The following is a 21,644-nucleotide window of genomic DNA, read 5'->3' as shown; positions in this document are numbered from 1 at the left end:
GTGAGCGGTAATGCCGAAGGGATCGTCAGCTCTGAGACTCGCAAGGTCAGAAGCCCAGCGGTGAGCCCAGGGAGGCACAGCCAAGATCTGCTCTCTAGAACTGGGTTTTCTACAGGTAAATCCCAGAGGGGGACTGTCTCTTGATGGGCTCAGGGGGGGGGGTCTCCCTGCTGTCATGGAAACCTTCACTAAAGCTGTATTCCCACACCTCTGGTCTATAGCACCTACAGCAGAGTTCTTGCCCTTTTAGTAGGAACAGCATGAATGAAGTGATTATTACAGGTCGAGTGGATATGTCCAGGTTAAAAATGTCATGTTGAAGTCCCCACTTGCAGCATGGAACATGACAGTTCTGGGAGATGGGTGATCACGTTAAGAACAGGGCCATTGCTGTGAGCTCTAATTCAGTCTGACAGGTACCCTGACTTAAAAAGGGCGATTGGACACAGGGGCAGGAGCGCATAGAGGGGAGACACACAAGAGGGAACTCCCGTGAAATCAGAACGAAGCGCCTACAGGCTGAGGAGCGCTGTAGGTGACTGGCTGGGGTGCTGGGGAGTTGTGAGGACGGTTTCCCTCAAGTTTCGTGGCGAGAGGGTTCCTTAGTTTTGGACTTCTGCCATCCAGAACTACAAGGCAGTTCCTTTCGGTCATTTAGTCTCTGTTTTGTGGTACTCTGTCATGGCAGCTCTGGGATTCAGGCTATCAACTACAACTGTCTGGCCTTGAGTCTCCACAGGCCAGCCCGGGGCTGGAAAGAGCAAGGGATTGTGGCAGGCTACCCACTGTGCAGGGGACCAGGAGCCACAGGGAGAGGGCACTCCATCTTCTTGACTGCACCTACCCAAAGCAAAGTGGCTGGGATGGGATTTGTACCCCATGGATCTGGGGCAGGGCAGCTATGGATATAACACCATAGACCCAATAGTTCTCAAACTCTGCAGATGGACAGTGACTCTTTTCTCCCTGCTGTGCACTTTTAGAGACTTTTAGCGGATGGTTCTATTGTCCTACTAAATGTGGGTTTACTATGTTCCCCATAACATCGTTTAGAAAGGTAAGAAGCCGTAGTCAATTACACTCAACTCCCTGGCCCTACACAAAATCCCATCTCCCAACTGTGGCCCTTAGAGACAGAATGGTTTATTAAATCCAAAAGGTAAAGTGTCAAAAACTTAGTAGAATCCTGTCCGGTGGGCACTCTGGGCCAGGAGGTTTGCATCTTACATCAGCCTCCCTGAAGGTCTCCATGTTCTTGGAAGGTAAAGGCCCTTTGCTGAGCACCCCATCCTTGCCACAGGGTCCCTGTGACTCAGGGTACAGTGTTGTAGACACTGTAGTTGTCCTTCTGTGTGACGTGCAGCTTCCAGGGGAAGAGGCGCTTCTGGGAAGGGAGGCCTCGGGCCTGCTTCACCATGAGTCCCACGTCCTCATCTGACAGCAGTCGAACCAGGTCCCCCTCAGCATCCTGGTAGTTAAGGGCAATGTCCTCTCTCTGGAACTCACGCCTAGGGCAACACACCAGGATTAGTCTATGGATCCTGGGTTCTCTCCCAGGGCCTTGGAATCTGTGGATCCGAGTGGTACAGGGCCCCATCATCCAACAACCTCACACCTGTTCTGCAGATGGGGAAACGGAGACTTCAAAGGAAGAGGGGAATCGGTAACCCAATAATGGTATAGCGTGTAGCTTCTTTCATATAAGTGGGTGGAAGGTTTAGGAGTTTCCTAAGAGACAGCAAGGCAGCCCAGGACGCCTGTGGGAACCAGTGACAACTTTGGAAGGAGGTCCATGCTTCCTCAGGGCTGGAGGGAACAAGATTTGAACAAACTCCCCATGCGCTGTCCCAGTCTAATCGCCTTGCATACACTTCCATCCCATAATTCCACTTCTTGAACATTACCTCCAGAAGATAACGAGACAGTATATGTGAGTGAAGAGTTACAATATTGTTGACAGTGGTAACCGAGGGAGCAGGGCTAAGCTGTCAGGAGGCCTTGTGAATGGTAGGATGGCCGGGGGACATTGTGAGTGAGTGAGTGTGTGTGTGTGTGTGTGTGTGTGTGTGTGTGTGTGTGTGTGTGCGCGCGCACTTCTTTTATGTGTATGTCTGTGTTATAGGTATTTACGTATATTTGTGTTTCTGTGTACATGTTTGTTTTGTGTCTGTGTTGTATGTTATGTATATTATGTGTTTGTGTATTATTTTGTGTATGTTTGTGTGTACTTTGTGTGTACACTGTGTGTTTGTGCTCGTTTGTTATACGTTGTGGGTGTGTATTGTTTCATGTGTTTGTTTTTTTGTGTGTGAATGTGTTTGTGTGTGAGTGTGCTTACACATGTGTGTGCATGTACTGACAGAATCTGAGCACACATCAGCTAACGAGAGGAGTGAAATATAGTCCTCAGACTGTGCTCTCTCTCTCTCTCTCTCTCTCTCTCTCTCTCTCTGTCTCTGTGTGTGTGTGTGTGTGTGTGTGTGTGTGTGTGTGTGTGTGTGTGCCCAAGTCCAAGGCTTTTCACTAGAGAGATGTTCTGATAGCAGATCCACAGTCACACACTGGAACCTCAGCTGAGCCCTTTCCTTCTGCAGCCTGCTTGGCTTCCTCTCTAAGGCACCGTGGGCTGCAGAGACTGGAGCTGTCACAGGTCCCCTCCTAGCCCACTGTCTTCCAAAGGCTCCCTCCCGTCCCAGCCTCTCACCTCATGAGCGCTAGCAGGTCTTTGAACAGGGGGGTGCTGCTGAGGTCCTCTTCCACCGCAATGTCCCTAAGGGGGACAGTAGAAGAGATGAGCAGCAGGGAGGAAGGGGGACATGTGTGGGGCCAGAAACAAGCTCTGGCTAAAGCACTGTGGCTCATCTGGGAGCCGCAGCAGCTGCAGGGGAGGGGAGAGACAACCCAAGAGCTTTGATCGGGAGACAGCGGCATGGGAAGGGTGGCAGGGAGGAGTAAGAGGCCCCGTTCTCCCAGCAGGACACCAACTTGATGGTTTTGCCTGTGTCTTCATAGAAGTAGCATCGTAGCCAGTTGGTGGTGTCCTCGTCCTCGGGGAAGTCCTTGAGGATCTTCACGAAAGACCCCGGGAAGATGCCTGTGGCTCCCTGGGATGTGCCCTGGAGGGGAAAGAAGAGGCTGCTTCATGGGAGAAGTGAGACCCAGGGTCATGTCTCAGAGCCCCACACTCTTTACAACAACGATTGTCATCGATTGTCCCCCAAAGTCCAGGTGTCAAAGGCTTGGTCCCCAGGGTGGTTGTGGGAGCTTGGAGAAACAGATACTAATAGAAATGTCTTCTCTCACTAGACTCCTTTAATCAGGTAGTGGGGACCTGCTCCTTTCCTCTTATTAATTAGTTAATTAATTAATCTATTTTAGTTATTTATTTTTCTTTCTAACCATAATGCAAGAATTTTACTCTCACACGCTCCTGTCAGGATGCAGGACCTCAGCGCAGGACCTGGAGCTTCCAGCATAGTGAGCCATAGCAAACCTTTCTTCTTCATAACTAGATGCCTCAGGCGTTCTATTATAGTGACCAGATCCAACTAACGCAGAGAGACAAAGTGAGGAGATTCACCAAGCTGCCCTCTAGTTTTATAAGAGCCCTGAACTTATCTGAGCAGCTTCCTGCCTCACCTGTCTTTCCTCTCCCTTCTCTCCCATCTCCCTTCTTTCTTTCTTCTCTTTCTCATCCATTCTTTCCTTCAGCAGAGATTCTCAAGCACCACTATGCCCAATCTCTGGGCCCAGGAGTTATACAAGCACTGTTCCCTCACGCAGCACTCCTGACAACACAGAACGACAGGGGACACATGAACACGCAGTCCTCTATGGCCGATAGCTACATGTGTAAAGGGGAAATCAGGGCAAGGGACAGACATTTGGGGCTGCAGAGAGGCCTGAAACCTCCTCCCCAGGTTTTGGGTGTCACCCGGAGGCTTGGGCCTCTCACCTAAGTGCAGGACTGGGGCCCTGATCCTGTCTCTGTGTTGCTCATGTGGTCACTTGAAACCTCCATGACCATGAGACAGAAGATGCATTCTTTTCTGTATCCATGCATGTGCGTGCCTATTTATATGTGTGTGTATGTATATGCTTATGTATATGCATGTGTATAAATACATACGTGCAGGCCGGGCGTGGTGGCACACGCCTTTAATCCCAGCACTCAGGAGGCAGAGGCAGGCGGATTTCTGAGTTCAAGGCCAGCCTGGTCTACAAAGTGAGTTCCAGGACAGCCAGGGCTACACAGAGAAACCCTGTCTCGAAAAACTAAAAATAAATAAATAAATAAATAAATAAATAAATAAATAAATAAATAAATACGTACGTTCATTTATGTGTGTGAATGCATATGCAGGTATGTACGTGAGCATGTATATGTATTTATGTGTGTACATACAGGTGCCTGTGTATGCGTACATATATAGTCTAGAGGATTACTTCAGATGTCACTCTTCAGTCTTTATCTACATTTTTTTTTCCTATTTGAAACAGGGTCTTTCATTGGCCTGGGACTCATCTGTACGGACTGCTTTCTGTTAAGCTGACACAGAATCAGCTGAGAAAATGTCTCCATCAGATCAGCCTGTGGGCGAGTCCTTGGAGTATTATTATTATTATTATTAATGATTGATGTGGGAGGGCCCAGCCCACTGTTGAGGGGGGGCACCCCTGGGTAGGTGGTCCCAGGTTGTACAAGATAGCAGGCTGAGCAAGCCGTGGAGAGTAAGCCAATAAGCAGCACCCCTCCATGGCCTCAGCTTCAGATTCTGCCTCCAGGTTACGTCTTGTCCTGACTTCCCTCAGGGATGGACTGTGACCTTCAACGTTATAACCAAGTAAACCCTCTTCTCCCCAAGCTGCCTCTGGCCATGGTGTTTATCACAGCCATGGAAAGCAAACTGGAACTTGGCCAATTGGTAGCTGGTTTGCAACTGCAGCAGCAAGCCCCAGGGATCCACCTGTCTCTGCCTCCCCCAGAGCTGGATGACATGCACAAGCCACCATGGATGGCTTTTTAGTGTGTGGGCTCTGGGATTGAGCTCAGGTCCTCTTTGCTGCCTGAGTGATCTCCGCAGCCCCAGGAATCACATCCTCTTCCCGCTGCCTCGCAGACTGAGGCTCCTTCCTCTTCTTACGCCACAGAGACCCTTCCTGCAGCCTGAGGTCTGCCAGTGACGACACGGTAGACAGTAAAACTTTCCAGAAGGCAGCGAAGCAGTTCCTCTTATGACAGCAGTGGTCACAACAGACACTTGGGTGGACATGGCTTCTGAGACCCAGTGCACAAGGAGGCAGAAGCTCAAAGTGTTATATCCCTACACCTGACACACCCACTCCTGTCCAGCCTCAGGATACCAGGAACCCTGCATCCTTCAGATACAGTGGGGGCCAGAGAATGTCCAATGGTGACAATATTATGGTAGAGATGACCAGACCCAGGGACCTGGCACAGTCATTCCCTGTCAGTGTGGATAAAAGAAACACCCAGGGGGCCCCAGCTTCAGGGTCACATTCAAGACTTCCCAGTCTCCTCACATGCAGTGGGAACGAGGCACCTAGACTCTCTGGGGACAAGGCCTGGAGAGGGACACTTGCCTCTCCCTTGTCTCTGCCAGGAACCAATGAAGAAGCTGTTTTCATCATTTACAGGAAAGGAAACCATGGGGTTGAGCAATGTCCTGAGGTACACAAGGCCAGCAAGAAGAAGAAGGTCCTGAGGCACTAGTGAATGTCCTTCTGTTGTCTCACAGTCTGGTGGGTGGGACCCGGGGCCTTGCACACTAGGTGAAGGCGCCTCCATTGAGCTGCCTCAGGCACGGACACCCACTCTTAATTAATCATCCTTGCTGCTGGCCAGGAAAGTAACATTATTACATATGAACCTTCACATCTCTCAGTGGGAAAGTCTGATTCCCCACCCCCACCCCCACCCCCCAAGCAAACCTGGAGAAGCCTATGTGATTGCTGTGACCAGGTGCACTAGCGGCCCCTAGTGGGAAGACCAGGGCACTGCTAAACACCCTGACGGCCTTTCCTTCCCTAAACAGCCTGCTCTTCTCCAGGAATTATCTGTCCCCCCAAAGAGTGTCGGTTCCTAGAAACCTTGTTAGTGGGCAAGGAACTAAAGAGAATGGCAGGGGGTGGGGGAGGAGGCTGTGAAACGGCTCAGGGGATAAAGAGGCGTGCTGCCAAGCCTGACAACCCTAGTTTCACCTCCACAACCAGCCTGGCAGGAGAGGGCCAACTCCTGCAAGCTGTTCCCTCACATGTGCTTCACCAACACATCTGGCTCAAAAACAGGTCACCTCACAGGTCACCCAAACCTGCTGGGACCTCCAGGACCGTAAAACAGGACTTTTATCCTCGGGCTTCCTCAGATCTCTCATGGTGTCTGCCTGTGAAAAACTCAAAACTACCTTTCTTCTACCCTTGCCTCTGCCTTTGCCTCACCTCAGCCTCACCTCCATCCTCACCTCCATCCTCAACCCCAACTTCAACCCCATCCTCACCTCCATCCTCAACCCTATCCTTGCCTCCATCCTCACCTCCACCCTCACTCCATCCTCCACCCTCACATCATCCTCACCTCCACCCTCACCTCCACCCTCATCCCACCCTCACCTCCATCCTCACCTCCACCCTCTCCTCCACCCCCACCACCATCCTCCACCCTCACCTCCACCTCCACATCCACCCTCACCCCATCCCACCCCATCCTCACCTCCATACTCACCTCCACCCTTACCCCATCCTCAACCCCAGTCTTGCTCCCATCACTAACTCCAGTCTTACTTCCATCCTCACCTCCAGCCTTACTGCCAGCTTTATCTTCATTTTCCTTTCCTCATTTTCATTTCCACCTTCACCTTCATCCTCACCTCCATCCTTATCCCATCCTCACCTCCACCTTCATTGCCACCTTCACCTCCATCCTCATCACTAACTTTACATCCAGCCTCTCTCCGCCTTCATCTCCACTCCCACCTCCACCTCAGCCCTTCCTCCAATCTCATCTCCATCTGACCTCCACCCTCACCTCCAATTTCACGTCCACCCCGTCATCCATGTTCTCTGACATCACCCTCCATCTCGCCTCTAGTTAGTCTTCCTGGCTCTGACCCCATCTCCCCAGCTCACCTCCAGCCAGTCTTTGTTGATCTTACTGAGAAGGAAGATCACATCTCCAGCTTTGAAACTTAGCTCCAGTTTGCTGTTCCCAGTGAAGTCAAACAAGGCCTGAGGAGAAGGACGAGAATGCTGAGTCTTTGAAGGGCTTGACTACTGTGGTGTCCCTCTTTGCAGGCAAGGAAACTGAGGGTTTGGACGGGTGCTGATACAGCCCCCTGTTTGCGGAGGACGTAGATTAGAACCCTACTCTCCCCATTAACAGAGTGGGCAGTCCTTTCATAGCAGGTAGGGTTCACATTTGGGAGGGAGGAATCCAAACTCCGAGCCTGGCTTGTCCTGTTCCCCCGCCTCGCTGGCCTCCCTATGGGCTACAGCCCTCCTGCATCCATCCCACTGCTCTTTGTCAGGGCATTTCATGCTGTGCACCCAACACCATCCAAAGTGCACAGTGGCGCACAGCAGGCGGGCGCCACAGTTGCAGCGGATGAGGCGGCCTATGTGTGGGTACCTCTGCTCTTGGAGCTTCCATGCGGTCCATGATGGCCCCTTGTGGAGACACACCCTTGCTATGGAAAGAAAATGGGGTATCAGCCTTGTGGTTCCCCGGAGAGGCGGGGAGAGAAAGATTATGCGCAGCCACCAGTCATGGCTGGTTGCTCCTGCCGCTAGCTTTTCATCTTGTAGTCTCACCACTGCCCCAGGTGAGGTTGCTCTCCCACAGAAGACCCAAAGGGAGAGCTTGGAGAAGGAATTGGGAGGGGATCATGGCTCAGCGCCAGTCCTCCACCAGTCCTCAACTTGGCTCCCAGAGCCAAACTCTGCTGCGAAGCTGGAATTCAGACCCTGCCCTCTTAGGTGCTTTGGTGGAGGTCAGAGCTCAGGATTCCTGCCTGCTTTTCCTTGGCTTCTTAAAGAAGTGGCTCGAATGGAAACTAGCGCCATTTCACTACTTTGGTGCCTCAAGGCCTGCCTAGCTCATTTTTCGGACAGAGACAGGGTGGAGAAGGGAGCACTGGAGTCTTTGGAACAAGAAGCAACAGCGACCCCTGGAGGCTAGAGGTTGGACTCAGTCGCGTGCTCAAAAGTGCGGAGATGGCCACCTACATTTTGCGCGTGCGTGGCCGCAGCCTGCGGAGTGCCTGGGGCACCTGCTCAGCGTCGTATGAAGACTGATAGAAGAAGATCCTGACGTCGGGGTCCATCAGCACGCAGACCGGCAGGCTCAGGAGGTTCTGTGTAAAGAGGGACAGGTGGGCAGTCGAGGAAAAAATCTAGACAGCCCTGTCAACACACCACCCTGTCTATCATCTCTGCTAACGCATTCTCAGCTGATAATAAAAAACAAAAACAAAGAAACGTTACTAGTCCTCAGTGATCGAAGGAGGCAATTCCCAAGCTTTGCTCCTGGCCCAGGGTGAGCAGGTAGGGGGGAGGGGAGGGATGCTGGCTTGAGAGGTCATTTGAAATCACCTAAAGGTCTCCAGAGATCGATTAAGGAGGCTGATTACACCAGAAACCTGTAAGCTAGGATCAGAGAGGGAAAGGGATCTGCCCAAAGCCACACAGTAACACAGCTGGGGCATCCAGAGGCACTGGAGGTGCTCACATTAGGGTTCATGTAGCCCAGGCTGGCCTCAAAGTTGCTATGTAACCAAGAATGACTTGGAACTTCTGATCATCTTGCCTCTGCCTCCTAAGTGCTGGGATTATAGGTGTGGGACACCAGGTCTATTTTATCTGATACAGGGGAACAAACCCAGGACTTCTCAAATGCTAGGCAAGCACTCTACCAAATGAGTTATAAGGAGAGACAGTGCTGGGATGGGGTGGGAGTGGGGACAGATCCGGGAAGTCATTGGGACAGGGTGGGGGACGGGGAGGGCTTGCAGGACAATGTCCTTCTACCATGTGCACACACCTCTCTCTGCTCATGTGCACACAGTGTGACTAAGGCATGAGGACATAGAGCAGTGGGGACTGGCATGGGCTCAGGTACCCTGTAGCGCTGAGGCCATTGTATAGGAGCTACAGTTCCAGAGTTCTGTGGGAAACCCCTCAGGATCACAGTCTAGAACCTCCTTCCCCTCATTTTCTCAATAGAGCCCAGCTTCACACATTGAGAGCTGAGAGCCAAGACAGGGGTTGGGGGGGGCACTGTTCGTCTCATAACAGAAGGAAGTTGAGGCTTCCTGCTTACTCCCAAGCACCCATCCATACAAAGTCTCCAAGCCAGACAGACCTCTCCAGCTGGAAAGGACCTCTGGTCAGCCAGGAAGGCATGCCATCGGGCCATGGCTCGGATGCTTCTGTTGACAGGGTGCTCACTACCTTGTAAGGGTCTCCCCTGGACCTCAGGTACTCTGGGGCAGCCACTGCATTCCAGAGCTGGGTACAAATATTCCTTGAGCTTGGTGCACTCAAGGATTCATCAACCGTGACTTCGTGACCCAGCTCCTTGATCCTGACTGCATACCCTGCTTCTCTCTCCAGCCAGGCCTTTCAGGATTGAAGATGGGACCATGGGGACCTCAGAGAAATGTCAGTTCTCAAACTCCTGCCCCACGGTAATACCCTGCCCACTCAAACCCCAAGGGGACTTGGCAGCAGGTACCTTCATGTAGGCATTGAGGGCCGGGATCCGAGTCTCAGCGATCTCTTGTTTTGCGCCCATGTAGACTTTGGCTGAAAAGAGAAAAGTTGCCCAGAGCCTGGACCATACGGTACCTGCCCTTCAGCTGCCCCATCAGTCAGGGATCCTCCCCAGTGCTCCTCCCCAGCTCAGGACTCCTCCCCAGCTCAGGGCTCCTCCCCAGTGCTCCTCCCCAGTGTTCCTCCCCAGCTCAGGGCTCCTCCCCAGTGTTCCTCCCCAGCTCAGGGCTCCTCCCCAGTGCTCCTTCCCAGCTCAGGACTCCTCCTGCCTTCTGTCATGGTACCAAGTGTCACCGAGATACTTTCCAACTGCATCTTCCCATCATACCATCACTAGAAGGCAGAAGGAGTTCTCAATGTCATGCCTGCTCCTACACACAAAGGCGTGTACAGGTACACACTCACATGTATGCATGTACACACATATGCACTCAACACACACTCTATGCACCCATGTAATGCTCATACATACATAAGCCCATGCACATACACCCTCATTCACATAGACACCTGAATACACACTCGTATGCATGCACACACATGCACACAAATGCATCCACGTGAACGTATATATACATGCTCACATATGTGCATACACATATGCACAGATACACCTGCAGTCTGGGACATGTATATACATGCACCCCACACACATATAGTATACTGACATACACATAGATGCACATACACATGTAAAGCCTATGTGTGCATGTATTCACACTCATACATATATATGCACACAGATGCAACATGCTTTAATACACAAACATACGTACACATGCATAAAACAGATGCACGTGTATGCATGTACGCACACTCACAAGTCTCAGCTCTGAACTCAGGACCTCTTGCCTGCTTGGATCACAGTGATCTCCCAGCTTCGGGCTTGGATGATGACACTCAGATCACCATAGGAGCTTTCAAGCATCCCACTAGATAGGGCTCCCCAGAAAAACTACATTGGCATCCTGGTGGTAGGAGGACTCTGTAAGGTTCCATTCAGCAGGCTACCATAGTTAGAAACCATGGGCTCCAAGCCCCCTTCACACTTCAGGGAACTACGAATCTGCTGTGTGGATGAGTGAGCCATTCCTCTAGCGCAGAGCGCTCTGGGAAAGAGGAAACAGGTGATGCCCAACCAAATGATGAAGGTCTGCCAGGAGCCTTAGGCAGACACGTAGGGGAGCTGCCACCCAGAGGCCTCTGTGCCACAGGGCAGGAAGAGTAGGCACCTGTGTTGCCAGGAGGGTGGTATGTAAAGCCTGGGGCTACCCAGGAGCCACACACCAAAATGACAAAAGTTGCAGGCACCAGTTGTTCAGATTGAGAAGATGAGACAGGCAAGGATGGGGGAGAGTCCCATCCCAAGGTGAGCAGGAGAGCGGAGTCTGCAGCAAGAAAGGTGCACAGGACTCAGAAAGGCTGGAGGGGAACCGGAGGTGGAGGGGGCCTAATGGGGGAAGAGATTGGGCACCAGGGGGAGCCCTCAGCTTATGGACATCAGATCAGAACCACAGGTCTCTGTCCTGGGGGAAGGGTCAGGGCTGGAAGGTGAGACCCTGAGACTGCAGAAGAATCTCTTCATAGGAAGGAGAGCAGGGTCTTTGGGGACTCTGGGACAGGAGGCTCAGAACAGAGGCTCCCCACAGGGATGCTTGGTTATCGCTCAGCAGACAGGGCGTGGTGAGGAGCCTCTGCAGATGCTCCAGAGGGGAGCGGTGTGTCAAGGAAAATGACCAGAGCTCAGGGAAAGGGTGTGGGGAAGGAGGGGAAGGGGAAGATGGAGAGAGGCGCCCCCTCCTCACCACTCGGGAGTTGGGGAGGGGTAGAGGGGTATGAGGTCCCTTGCCTTTCAGCTCAGTGTCCCTTTTGGAGATGGATGAAGAGAATGTGTTTGAGGGACAGCACACCCACAGGAGGTGGGCTGGAAGAAGGGAAGATGGACAGGCCTCTGAGGCTTAGGGAGGATGATAGGGTCAGGAGCATCTCCAAGGACTTTCTTGGGCAAGCTCAGGAGGGAGATTTGGGAGGAGGGGCATGTGGGAAGGAGGGGGTACAGGGGTGGGGTTAGAAGCTATGTGTGGCTCCCTGCTTCCCCAAGGGACAGGGAGGGAGAGCCACGGTGATCTGTTGAAGTTGGGGCTGTGTGGCTCGAGAGCTGGCCTCGTGGGTGGCTGGGAGAGACAGGAAAGACCAGAACCCAGGTCCTGAGTGCTCCCAGCCCAGGCTCCCTTGGTAGCAATGGCTGTGTCCCCAGAGGTAGGTCAAGGGTTACAACACAGAAACTGTAGCAGTGAAGGTATCCTGAAGACAGAGGGATTGCAGGCGGGGATCTGTTGGGGGTCACTGCCAGCCTATGGCTACAACTGGGGCACCAGCCAAATGAATAATTTGCAAAGGGGGTTGAAATAACATGCTGCTGAGCTGGAAGGTGAGGCTAGGGTCAGGGCCAGCTCCGGACTTCGGACAGAGTGCAGCCTACCTGGCAATGTGGGCAGGCTGCAGGTGAAAGGGCTGTTTTTGCTCTCTGGCCCAAACCTTTCCTCCAGCTTGCCCTGCAGGGCATAGAACTGGCGATAGCGGCGGTAGATGAGATACTTGGACCCTCCTTTTGTCTTGACCTCGATGACAAAAACCTGAGGAGGAGAGAGGCTGGGGGAAGGGAGCTAGAACGGGGTGTGGGTGGGATGCCGGGAGGCTGGATGTCTTTATAAGGTAGGAGAGCTGAGAGGTGACAGGTCTGGAAAGTGGAGAGGGTTGGGGGAGGAGGCTGGGGAGGGACTGTGAGGTAGGGACACTGGAAGATGAGCACAACATGAGGTCAGAGGTCACAGAGAGGGAGCAGGCTTTCTCAAGTCCTGCAGTGGGGTAAGCCTTCACTGGGGTGTCCCATGCTTTTGGATGTGTTCAGAAGCACCCCTGAATTCTATCCAGCGAGTGTCAGCAATCACCCTATCCAGAGAAACCACCGTCAAGGTGCCTCAGAGAACCTCCAGGTGTTCCAAACAGAAAGATGTCCCTACTGAGACCCAGTGAGACAGGAGAGGAAAGGTGGGAAGATCAGAGGTTCAAGGTCAAGTGAACAGGGACTGCTGACTCTTACAAAGTGGCTGGTGAAGCCCCTCTTCTCCTCGATGTCAGCGATGTTGGCTGAGACGGCCACGTCATCTGGAAGCTGCTCAAAGTCACTGTAGGAGGCCAGAGGGAGGGGATAGGTTACCACCTTGCCTGTTCTGAACACAGCCAGAGGATGGAGGCCTGTACACCTCTTTCTGTACACTGCCCATGCCTGGCACCTCACTGAGGCTGGGAACCCCAGGATGTCAGGGCACAGGTCAAGCCCTGAGAATGAGGGATGCGGAGTTGGAGTTGGTGTCACCAGCTGGCTTCTAGTCCAACCCACCCAAGAGCCTGCCAGGTCCTGGTGCCCATTTTGTACCAGCCTTGTGCCAGGCTGTGTTACAGGATGAAGCGTGTGCTGGGACTCCTGCAGGGGTTTGTATGGGTGTCCCCTACAATGGCATCACCACTGGGAAGTGTTGTGGACTGCTAGGTAGGAAGCCTCATGGGAGGTCCTTGGGTCCCCAGGGATTGCCTTGAAGGGGACTAAGAGACCATGTTTCTTCTCCAGCTCCTCTGCTTGCATCTGGTTTGCTCTGCCATGTACTCCTGCTTCACTTCACTGCCATCTCTAGAGACTCAGGCAAAGGGGTTGCCCTGCTTTGGGGTGGGATCTATAGAACCATGGGTCTATATAAACCTTTTTACTTTATATATTAATTGACTCCAGCATTTTGTCATAGTACCAAGAGACTGACAGACAGAGAGCAGCCCATATCCCCCAGTCAAGAGATCAGTTGGTTGACTATGCCCAAGTAAGGAAAAGCCTCAGAAAGGTGGCATTTGAGCTCTGGGTGGGTCAACTGGAATTCACTGGAAGCTAGAGGGGTTCTTCCAGGCCGTGGGAATGGCTTGTGCTAAGGTTCTGAGCCCTGAGGAAGAGCTTAGATTTGCTGAGGACAGAGCCTGGTAGGTCTTAAGGTGGATACGTTCATCTGAGGGTCTTGTGATCAAGGAACTAGGTGGTTCAAGGAGGTCACCACAGGTGGCCAGCCATGTGAACAGAGAAGGAGGGGCAGAGACTTAACGAGACAGCTTCATGAGAAGCCCCAAGAGTGAGGGGTGATATGGGCCAGGACATGCAAATGATAGAGGACCCCAACACAATGCTAGAGTAGCATATCATATGTTCCTGTTGTTTTGGTGTTGTTTTGTTTTGTTTTGTTTTTCCTGGCCAATCAAATGCCAGCTGTGCTCAGTGTTAAGTGTGTCTAGCTTGGAGAGGCAGTAAGTCATGATTGGCCTGGACCAAACAGCGCTCCTATTCCTGTTCCCACCTGCCCTTGAGGCTCAACACAACCATGTGACTAGCTCTAGTTAATGAGATGGAGTCGGGTGGCATCTGGATCCACAGCCACAGTTGCACCCATGAGGCAAAGCATGGTGTAGAATGAAAGACTCTGCAGGGCTGGCTTTGAGCCCCTGAGCTATGGACCAAGTTGCAGTCCTTTCTCTGGACTTTCACTGTGAAAAAGAACAACTGCTCATCAATTAAGCCTAGACCAGATCCGCCTTTGCCTGCAGCCTAATGCTTTTCCAAGGGATACATGACCAAGGTACGGCAGTTGAGCTGGACTGAAAGAAAGAGCCACAACAAGACTGATGCCTGTTTCTGACCAGCACAGGGAGAGGCAGGGCTGTCAGACTCGGCTCAGGCCTCGATAAGGTGAGATGCCTCTGGGCAGGCATCCAGCAGGAGGCTGGTGTGCAGGTGTGGAGATGGCGGGGTGGGGTTGATGTGTCGTTAAAGTGAGAGCCACCTGCCTGTGGCTTATGGCTGTGGCTAAGACTTAAGACCCTTAAGTGAACTGGAGAGAGCTGAGAAGTGCAAGCAGAGAAAGAGGAAGCCGGTCACCAGGCACAGCCAAGGTCAGCCGTCTGTCACTTGTATACAGACCAGGAAGCAGGAAGTAGGTGTAGCCAGGCATAGGTGGCACAGATCTGTGATCTCAGAAATTAGGAGGCTGAGGAGAGGGAGTCAAGGTGGCATGAGGAGTTCTAGGTCAGTCCAGACTGCAGAGTGAGAACCTGTTTCAAAAGAGGAAGCAGAGATGGAGGGGGAGGAGGAGGAGGAGGAGGAGGAGCAGGAGGAGGAGGAGCAGGAGCAGGAGCAGGAGAAGGAGGAGAGGAAGGAGGGGAGAGGAAGGAGGAGGAGGAGGAGGAGGAAGAGGAGGAAGAGGAGGGAGAGGAGGGAGAGAAGGAAGAGGATGAGGAGAATAAAATTCCAAGGAAGATGAGATGGAAGAGAAAGAGGGGAGAGAGGAGAAAAGGATGAGGAGGGGGAGGAGAAGGAAGGAGGAAGGAGGGCAAGATAGAGGAAGGAGAAGGGAACATGGAAATGGAGGAGGAGGAAAAGGAGGGTGAGGAGGAGGAGTTGAAGAAGCGATTGGGTTCTCTTAGCAGCGCCTGAGAGACAGATAGGACAACGTGTCCCATACCTCACCAAGTATGGGGTCCCCGGGAGCCCGCACACCCCGCACAGGGTCCATGCTGGTTCCCTGGTCCCCTGGGACCTGGTCTGTCCCAGGCAGATGTTATCTGGATTCAGAAGTCACCAGGCAGTGACTGGGGAAGTCAGCAGAGCAGCAGGGGCTGTCCCCCAGGCTGGGGCACCTCTGTGGTCACTGGGGCCTTCCCACTCACTTTTCAACATGTCCCATGAGGACATCCTCGGGATGAGTGGCCTCACCCACTTCCCCCAGAGGCTAGGGTGGGGCAGGAGGGAACTGGAAAGGAAAAAATAGCCATGGGCCATTCTGGAAGTTTGGGTAACACTAATGGCCAAGAGTGCTCACAGCACACTGGGAACTGGACACCTACTCCTTGGAGACAGAGCCACCCTGGGATAAAGTGGATGGTGAGATACTGAGAGGTTACGGAGCTTGCCCAGATGAGGTAACTGGGACTCGAGACAAAGAAGCTGAGAGACCTTGGATGAAGCCCAGCACTGGGCCTGTTCCCGCCTTCTGCAGCCTGGACCACAGAACAGACACTACTTAGTTAGCATCACAAGGACCTGCCCTCTGCTTCTTGTACTCCATAGCTCTGAGGAGTGGGGAAACTCAATACCCAAGAAGTAATCCCCCTGTTTCATCACGGGCCAAAGACTTTCCACGGGTGACCCTCATCACATCCTTCAAGGAACCGACAATGAAGCCGAGGACAGTTTGTGGGGATGGGGAAGTTAGGCCTGCCATGGCAAAGTGGGGTTTGCTACAGCCAAAGATAAGGAAAGCACAGAGAGCCAACTATGGCATCAGGGAGGACCTTTCAGACAGGAGAGGGAGTGGACAGCACAAAGGTCCCCTGGGAACCTTATAAGAGGGACAATGTCAAGGAACCTCACTCAGGGAGGCAGGCATGGCCAGAGCATAGGTCAGGAGACAGAGCAAGGGAAAACAGGCCAGAAGCAGACAGATCTCACACAAGGGGTCTTCCTGACTCGTGGAAGAGCCACAACCTTCCTCTGGGGTAGAAGAAACCAGAAATAACTGGGCAGCAAGTGTCAGAAGACAATACTAGGCCAGACAGGGCCAGTTACTAGCCTGGCCTAGGACCAGAATTCTACTCAGCTCCCTGTCAGAAGAGACCTTGCGGGGCCCTCTCCCCATCCTCCGGCTCCTCCCACCCCTCTCTGAAAATGGAGACAATCATCAAATCCTTGTCATCCTGTAAGAGCACACTGCACCCCTAAGCACCCAGAGCAGCGCCAAGTGCTTAGTAGGTCCTCGGCTCTGCAGCTGAGCTGCCAAGAAGGCTGTGGTGTGGGGAGAAGGGAGGGGACTGTGAAGACAGCTGTCCCCCTCGGACCCCACACGGGTTTTGTTGGGTGGATACCGGGCTCCATGCACACGGGAGCTATTCAGTGGGGGGGTCCGCTTGGGGACCTGATGTGGGTGAGTCCTGAAAACTGTGGGTTCGTGGTACCTCACTCGCCGTGGGAGTTGGACATGTGGCCATGGGAACTAAACTCTGCAGCTGCCCTCGAAGACGCCCTGTGTAGCATTGGACATTTGTCCACAAGGTTCTAGAAAGTGCTGTGGCTGTAGGCGCTAACTCCTCGTCTATGCCTCTGCCGGGCTGGTTCTCAAAGAAGACACCGGAGATGCTGGGTCCGATTGGCCCTAGGACCTGGGACCGTGGTCCCATCAGGGGCAGAGGAGGAGAGCTGCCTCCTCAGAGGATGGGGGACAGCTGTGGAAAGGGCAGAGTGGGCGGAGGAAACACTGAGCCCTGATAGTCCTCACAGGCATCATCTGAACCCTGCACCCCAAGAAACAAGAAGGGACCCAAGCCTCAAGTGGCTACAGTTTCTAGAAGATTCAAGCTTGCACGTCTGTCAGTCTCCTAGGAGAACTTGGGGGTGAGAAAGTCTGGGGTCACGTCATGCAACCTTACTTAGCACCCCAGTATCACTCTGTAGCTTTGGAAGGAAGGCCGTCTGACCCCCACCCAACACTAACTCTGGTTACCACACAGACAAACCTCCTCTGACCTTTGACCTACAGGAACCCCATCCCCTTTTCCAGATCCCATGAGTGCTTTGCTCACACCTGTGTCTCGTCAGCCAGACCTGTTCTGGTGTCTCTCTCACATGGACACTTGCCTCCTAGCGTTGCTTTCTGCTTGATCCAGGGGACAGCTCTGTCATTTGGGTCGCCACATGCAGATGGGGACACAGGGCGGGCTCCGTAAGGGACACTGAGCAAGGGCTGACTGAATGAGGTGGCTGGGGCTTGGGACCATCAGGTCTCCTTGTCCCTATCTGTATAATGTCAGCTTTGTCCGTGATAGATCTGGGCAGATGTACTGATCTCTCAGTGTGTGCTAGGGCTGTTCTGCCTCCCAGAGACACAACTGTGATCCAAAAAAACTAAAACACCCCCAGAGCAGGCAGAGCAGAGACCCCGCCCCCAACATTGTGCCAAGCATCTAAGACCTATACAGGACAAGGAAGTGGAGTGAGGGGTCAGACGGCAGAGCCTGGGCTATCTGAACCTAAAGACAAGGAAACGCAGAGGCTCGTTTCAGTCTGAATGGCAGACGGAAGAGCCGCTCCTGATTGCAGTGTGGAACCAGGAACCAGGAACGCAAGCCTAGCACCCAGGACATCTCTGCTCCCAGGCTCTGCCACCCACTCACCCTGCGGCCCTTGGCCACATCCAAGCCACTCCCCATTCTAAGCCTTAGGCTTCTCACTGGTGTATGACGCTGCTGACCTACTAAGTCAAGGTTCTAGAAATTTCTGCCAGAGTCTGCAGCTCCTGCAGTATCATTCAGCAAGACCTTCAAATTTGACTCTGATATCAGGTGACAGGAGGGACAGCCTCTTACCACCCCATACCCACCCTCACCCCCAGGCCTACTGGGGTCATCGAGAAAGCCTGCCAGGGAACGGAGGCACACTCTCACCTCTCCAGTCGCAGCTGCTGGGCCAGGGCCATGGCTGTGGGTAGTCGGAAAAGCAGATGGAGGGGGGCCTTGCCCAACCAGACCCAGGGTGATTTCACCTCTCACTTCCTCCTATGTGCATCTGGGAGCTTCCTGAAGCTTGGGGTGTCCCCAGGGCAGCCTTTGAGGAGGTCCCTCCCTGCCCAGCTTCTCTGGACCCTCCCTGAAGTACCTCCTTCAGGCTTTGAGCTGCCTGGCCCCACACGTCTTCTCAGCCACTTCCCAGCTGCACAGCAGTTGAGGAAGTAGCACCCTTGGGTGCTGGGCTTGCGTGAGGCCACTGGCTTTGGGGACTTCCTCAGTGCCTGTCTCTGGTGCTGAGCTCCACCCACCATAGAGCAGTTTTAGCCCTGGGTAGTCCATCAAGGACACCTGTGGCCCTGGGGACTTCCTCTTCATGTTTCTTCCTGAATCCCTTTCGAAAGCATCCAAGACCTGCTGTTCCTAAGGTCTGCGGGAGATAGTGCTTCTTCCAGGAAGCTCTCCTGGTTCCCCTCCCTCTTAGACTAGGATGTCATTGGCTTATGCCCCATCTGGTGCTCTGGACCCTGAGATTCCACGTTCAGCTCTCCCAGAGCTTCCATCCACACAGAGGCTCTCTCCTTACAATCTGCCTCCACCTCCCTACTCGGCTCTCAGAAGAGCCCCAAGCCCCCCACTGCTGGCTTCAGAATCCCCAAGGCTCTGTGGGCTGCCTGCCCTCCCACTCTCGCTCCCCTCCTTGCCGCCACATTCCCAACACTCCTCTCCTATCTCCTGTAGGTCTCAGCTCAGAAGCTGCCCTCTGAGGAAGAAACCTGTCCTCACCAGACCTCTCTGCCGCTCTCCGGGTTTTTCCCTGCAGCGAGCTCTCACCCGCGGGGGTTCCCTATCCCTGTGTGTTCCAAATGTGTGTTTGTGTGTTAGGTTTCTTCCAGGCCGGCACCACCACGCTGCAGACACCCAGATTATGTGAGCAGAAGTAGGAAGTTCCAGTCGTCCACTCCTTCTAATGCTTGATTCTGTAGGGAGCTCTCCAGAGCCTACAGTGAGGATGGGCCCAGCAGCCCAGAGGATGTCCCCATCTCTCATTACTTCCTGCCCCCCGCCCCCCAGCTCCACTCGACGGTGTGCTGGGACAGAAGGAGAGATGGCAGCCTGCCCGAATCACACTCCTGTCTCCCCAACTTGGGTATGTGGCTGTGGGGACAGGGCCTTCCCTGAGGAATCTGGAACCACCCACGTTTCTCCCCTTAAATAAGGGCTGGATTGGAAGCAGTCTCAGAGTCCTCAGGATCGGGCTCCAAGAATATAGAACTTTTTAAGACCCTTACTTGAAAATGTCCCCCTCCATCCTGTCATCCCAAGGGATCCTCTGGCCCTGACCCAGTCCAGAGCAGATGACCCTAGAGCCCCCAGGATAGAATCTGCCCAGTGAGGACTGCCTTCTCCGTGGCCAGGCAGGCCATGGGCTCCTGAGGAGACGAGGAAAAAGTCACAGGAGGGGACAGGAAAGTGGGAGAGGGACACACCACCAGTGACTGCATGTTCATCAAGGCCTTTGCGCTGCACAGATAGATCAGGGTGGCAGAGGAATGTAGAATGGACGGTCCAACCTACTCCCAGAGCATAGAAGTACCGCAGTCCAAGGAGTTAGCTGTTCAAGACAGGGAAAGGTGATCTTCAGGGTCTAAGATGAGCAGGAATCATACCCATGACTGAGGATGGAGACTGATACCCAGGCCTAGGGAACGGCAAACACATGTGTTACTCAAGATGAGGCTCCAGTGACTGGCCAGAGACCAGATGCAGGTCACATGTCCCACTGCTGGCAGGAAGTCCACCCTGCACTCTCATGTGAAGCTGGCTATCACAGCAAACACAGAAGAGGGTTTCTCAGCCGTTGGCCTGGGTGCCCGAGGGAGCGGAGGAAGTCCTCCAGCCACAGGTAGACAGAGGGAGCTAACGCGCAGGGTCAGAGCCTCAAGGCTAAAGCCCCCACTGGTATGAAACCCAGAGAAAAGCTGGCTCTGAACTGTGCTGAGGAAGTGTTTGGAGTCAGCACTACGCAAAACTGCAAACCAGGCGCCTTGGGCTTCGGAAGAATTCACACCTGAGGAGCTAGACATGATTCAGAGGCTCTGGCTGGGCCTCGGGGCTCAGGTGTCCCAGCTTTTGGAGGAAACAACCAGGGGAGCAGGGAGGGGTGCGGTAGAAGAGGGGGTCTGTGAGTGCAGAGGTACAGGCTTGGCCCAAGCAGAGGAGAATGTTGGTCAACAGGCGGTCAGGAAACAGGAAATGATGACATCGCTTCCACAAGAGAATGTCACATAGCACTAGTGAGAGACTGTGTCACAGCATGCCTGTCCTGGCTTGAAAACATGCTCGTTTGGGGCTGGGATGCAGAGCACTTGTGTGGCGTGAGTGAAGCCCTGTGTTCAGTCCTAGCACCAAATAAAACAAGGGTAAGGACACCTGTCATCCCAGCGCTCAGGGGGTGGAGGCAGGAGGGCCACAAGTTCAAGGCCAGTTTGTACAGAGCCGAGTACAACTGTGTGTGGGCAGGTACGCCTGTTTCTGAGGGTCTCTAAAGAGCCTCTGACGCCGAGAGTGGTGATGTCACAAGCAGAGCGAATACTCTTCTCTGATGGAGTCTTGGTGGTGGCCCATGCACACACACACACACACACACACACACACACATATATACACAGACAGACACACACAGGCACAGACACAAATACACACACACATACATGCACATGCAGACATAGACACACATGCACACAGAGACACACATACAGTCACAGATACACACACACATACACTCACAGACACATACATAAACACACACAGGTACACACAAGCATACATACACACACATGCACACACACATAGACATATACACACAGACACACACACACGAGCACACACAGACACACACAGACACACACATGTACATATACACACATACACACATCATGCACACACAGAGAGAGATACAGACACACATAATGATATACATACACGCACAGACAGAAACAGGCAGAAACACACAGACACACACATACACATATGCATACCCACACACACACACACAGATACACACATACACATGTAAACATGCACATATACACAAACCCATCACACACACAGACACACACTCAAGCACATACACACAATGGCAGTATGTCCTCCCACAAGTCAACATACTCTAAACCATTTCTCCTTTATTTTTCTTTTTTATGGCTCTCTCCCTCTCCCTCACCCTCTCCCTCTCCCTCTCCTCCCTCTCCCTCTCCTCCCTC

At 53.1% G+C, this 21,644-nt stretch overlaps 1 protein-coding gene across 1 annotated transcript; it reads right to left on the bottom strand.

Annotated features, from left to right (window-relative positions):
- Positions 1-1,123: 1,123 nt before the first annotated feature.
- Positions 1,124-18,593, bottom strand: Ncf4 (neutrophil cytosolic factor 4). Its single transcript, XM_021217096.1, has 10 exons — positions 18,319-18,593; positions 12,890-12,974; positions 12,269-12,422; positions 9,749-9,819; positions 8,242-8,369; positions 7,646-7,703; positions 7,147-7,245; positions 2,986-3,116; positions 2,705-2,770; positions 1,124-1,508 (listed from the first exon to the last, which is right to left on the bottom strand). Exons 1-10 carry the CDS (start codon positions 18,348-18,350, stop codon positions 1,313-1,315), a joined length of 1,020 nt encoding a protein of 339 aa, XP_021072755.1. The 5' UTR covers positions 18,351-18,593; the 3' UTR covers positions 1,124-1,312.
- Positions 18,594-21,644: the final 3,051 nt, after the last annotated feature.

This window comes from Mus pahari, chromosome 17 (genome assembly GCF_900095145.1).
Source record: "Mus pahari chromosome 17, PAHARI_EIJ_v1.1, whole genome shotgun sequence".
NCBI classification, from domain to species: Eukaryota; Metazoa; Chordata; class Mammalia; order Rodentia; family Muridae; genus Mus; species Mus pahari.
Note: the sequence above shows the minus strand (reverse complement) of the source record. Positions and strands in the feature narration are given on the sequence as shown.

Excerpts from the sequence above, each read along its gene's own strand:
- Ncf4 (XM_021217096.1), bottom strand. The coding sequence starts at position 18,350 with ATGGCCCTGGCCCAGCAGCTGCGACTGGAGAG. Across the intron at positions 9,820-12,268 it reads CAGCCTGCCCACATTGCCAG|CCAAAGTCTACATGGGCGCA; the intron begins GTAGGCTGCACT and ends TTCTCTTTTCAG. Across the intron at positions 8,370-9,748 it reads CCCTCAATGCCTACATGAAG|AACCTCCTGAGCCTGCCGGT; the intron begins GTACCTGCTGCC and ends CTCTTTACACAG.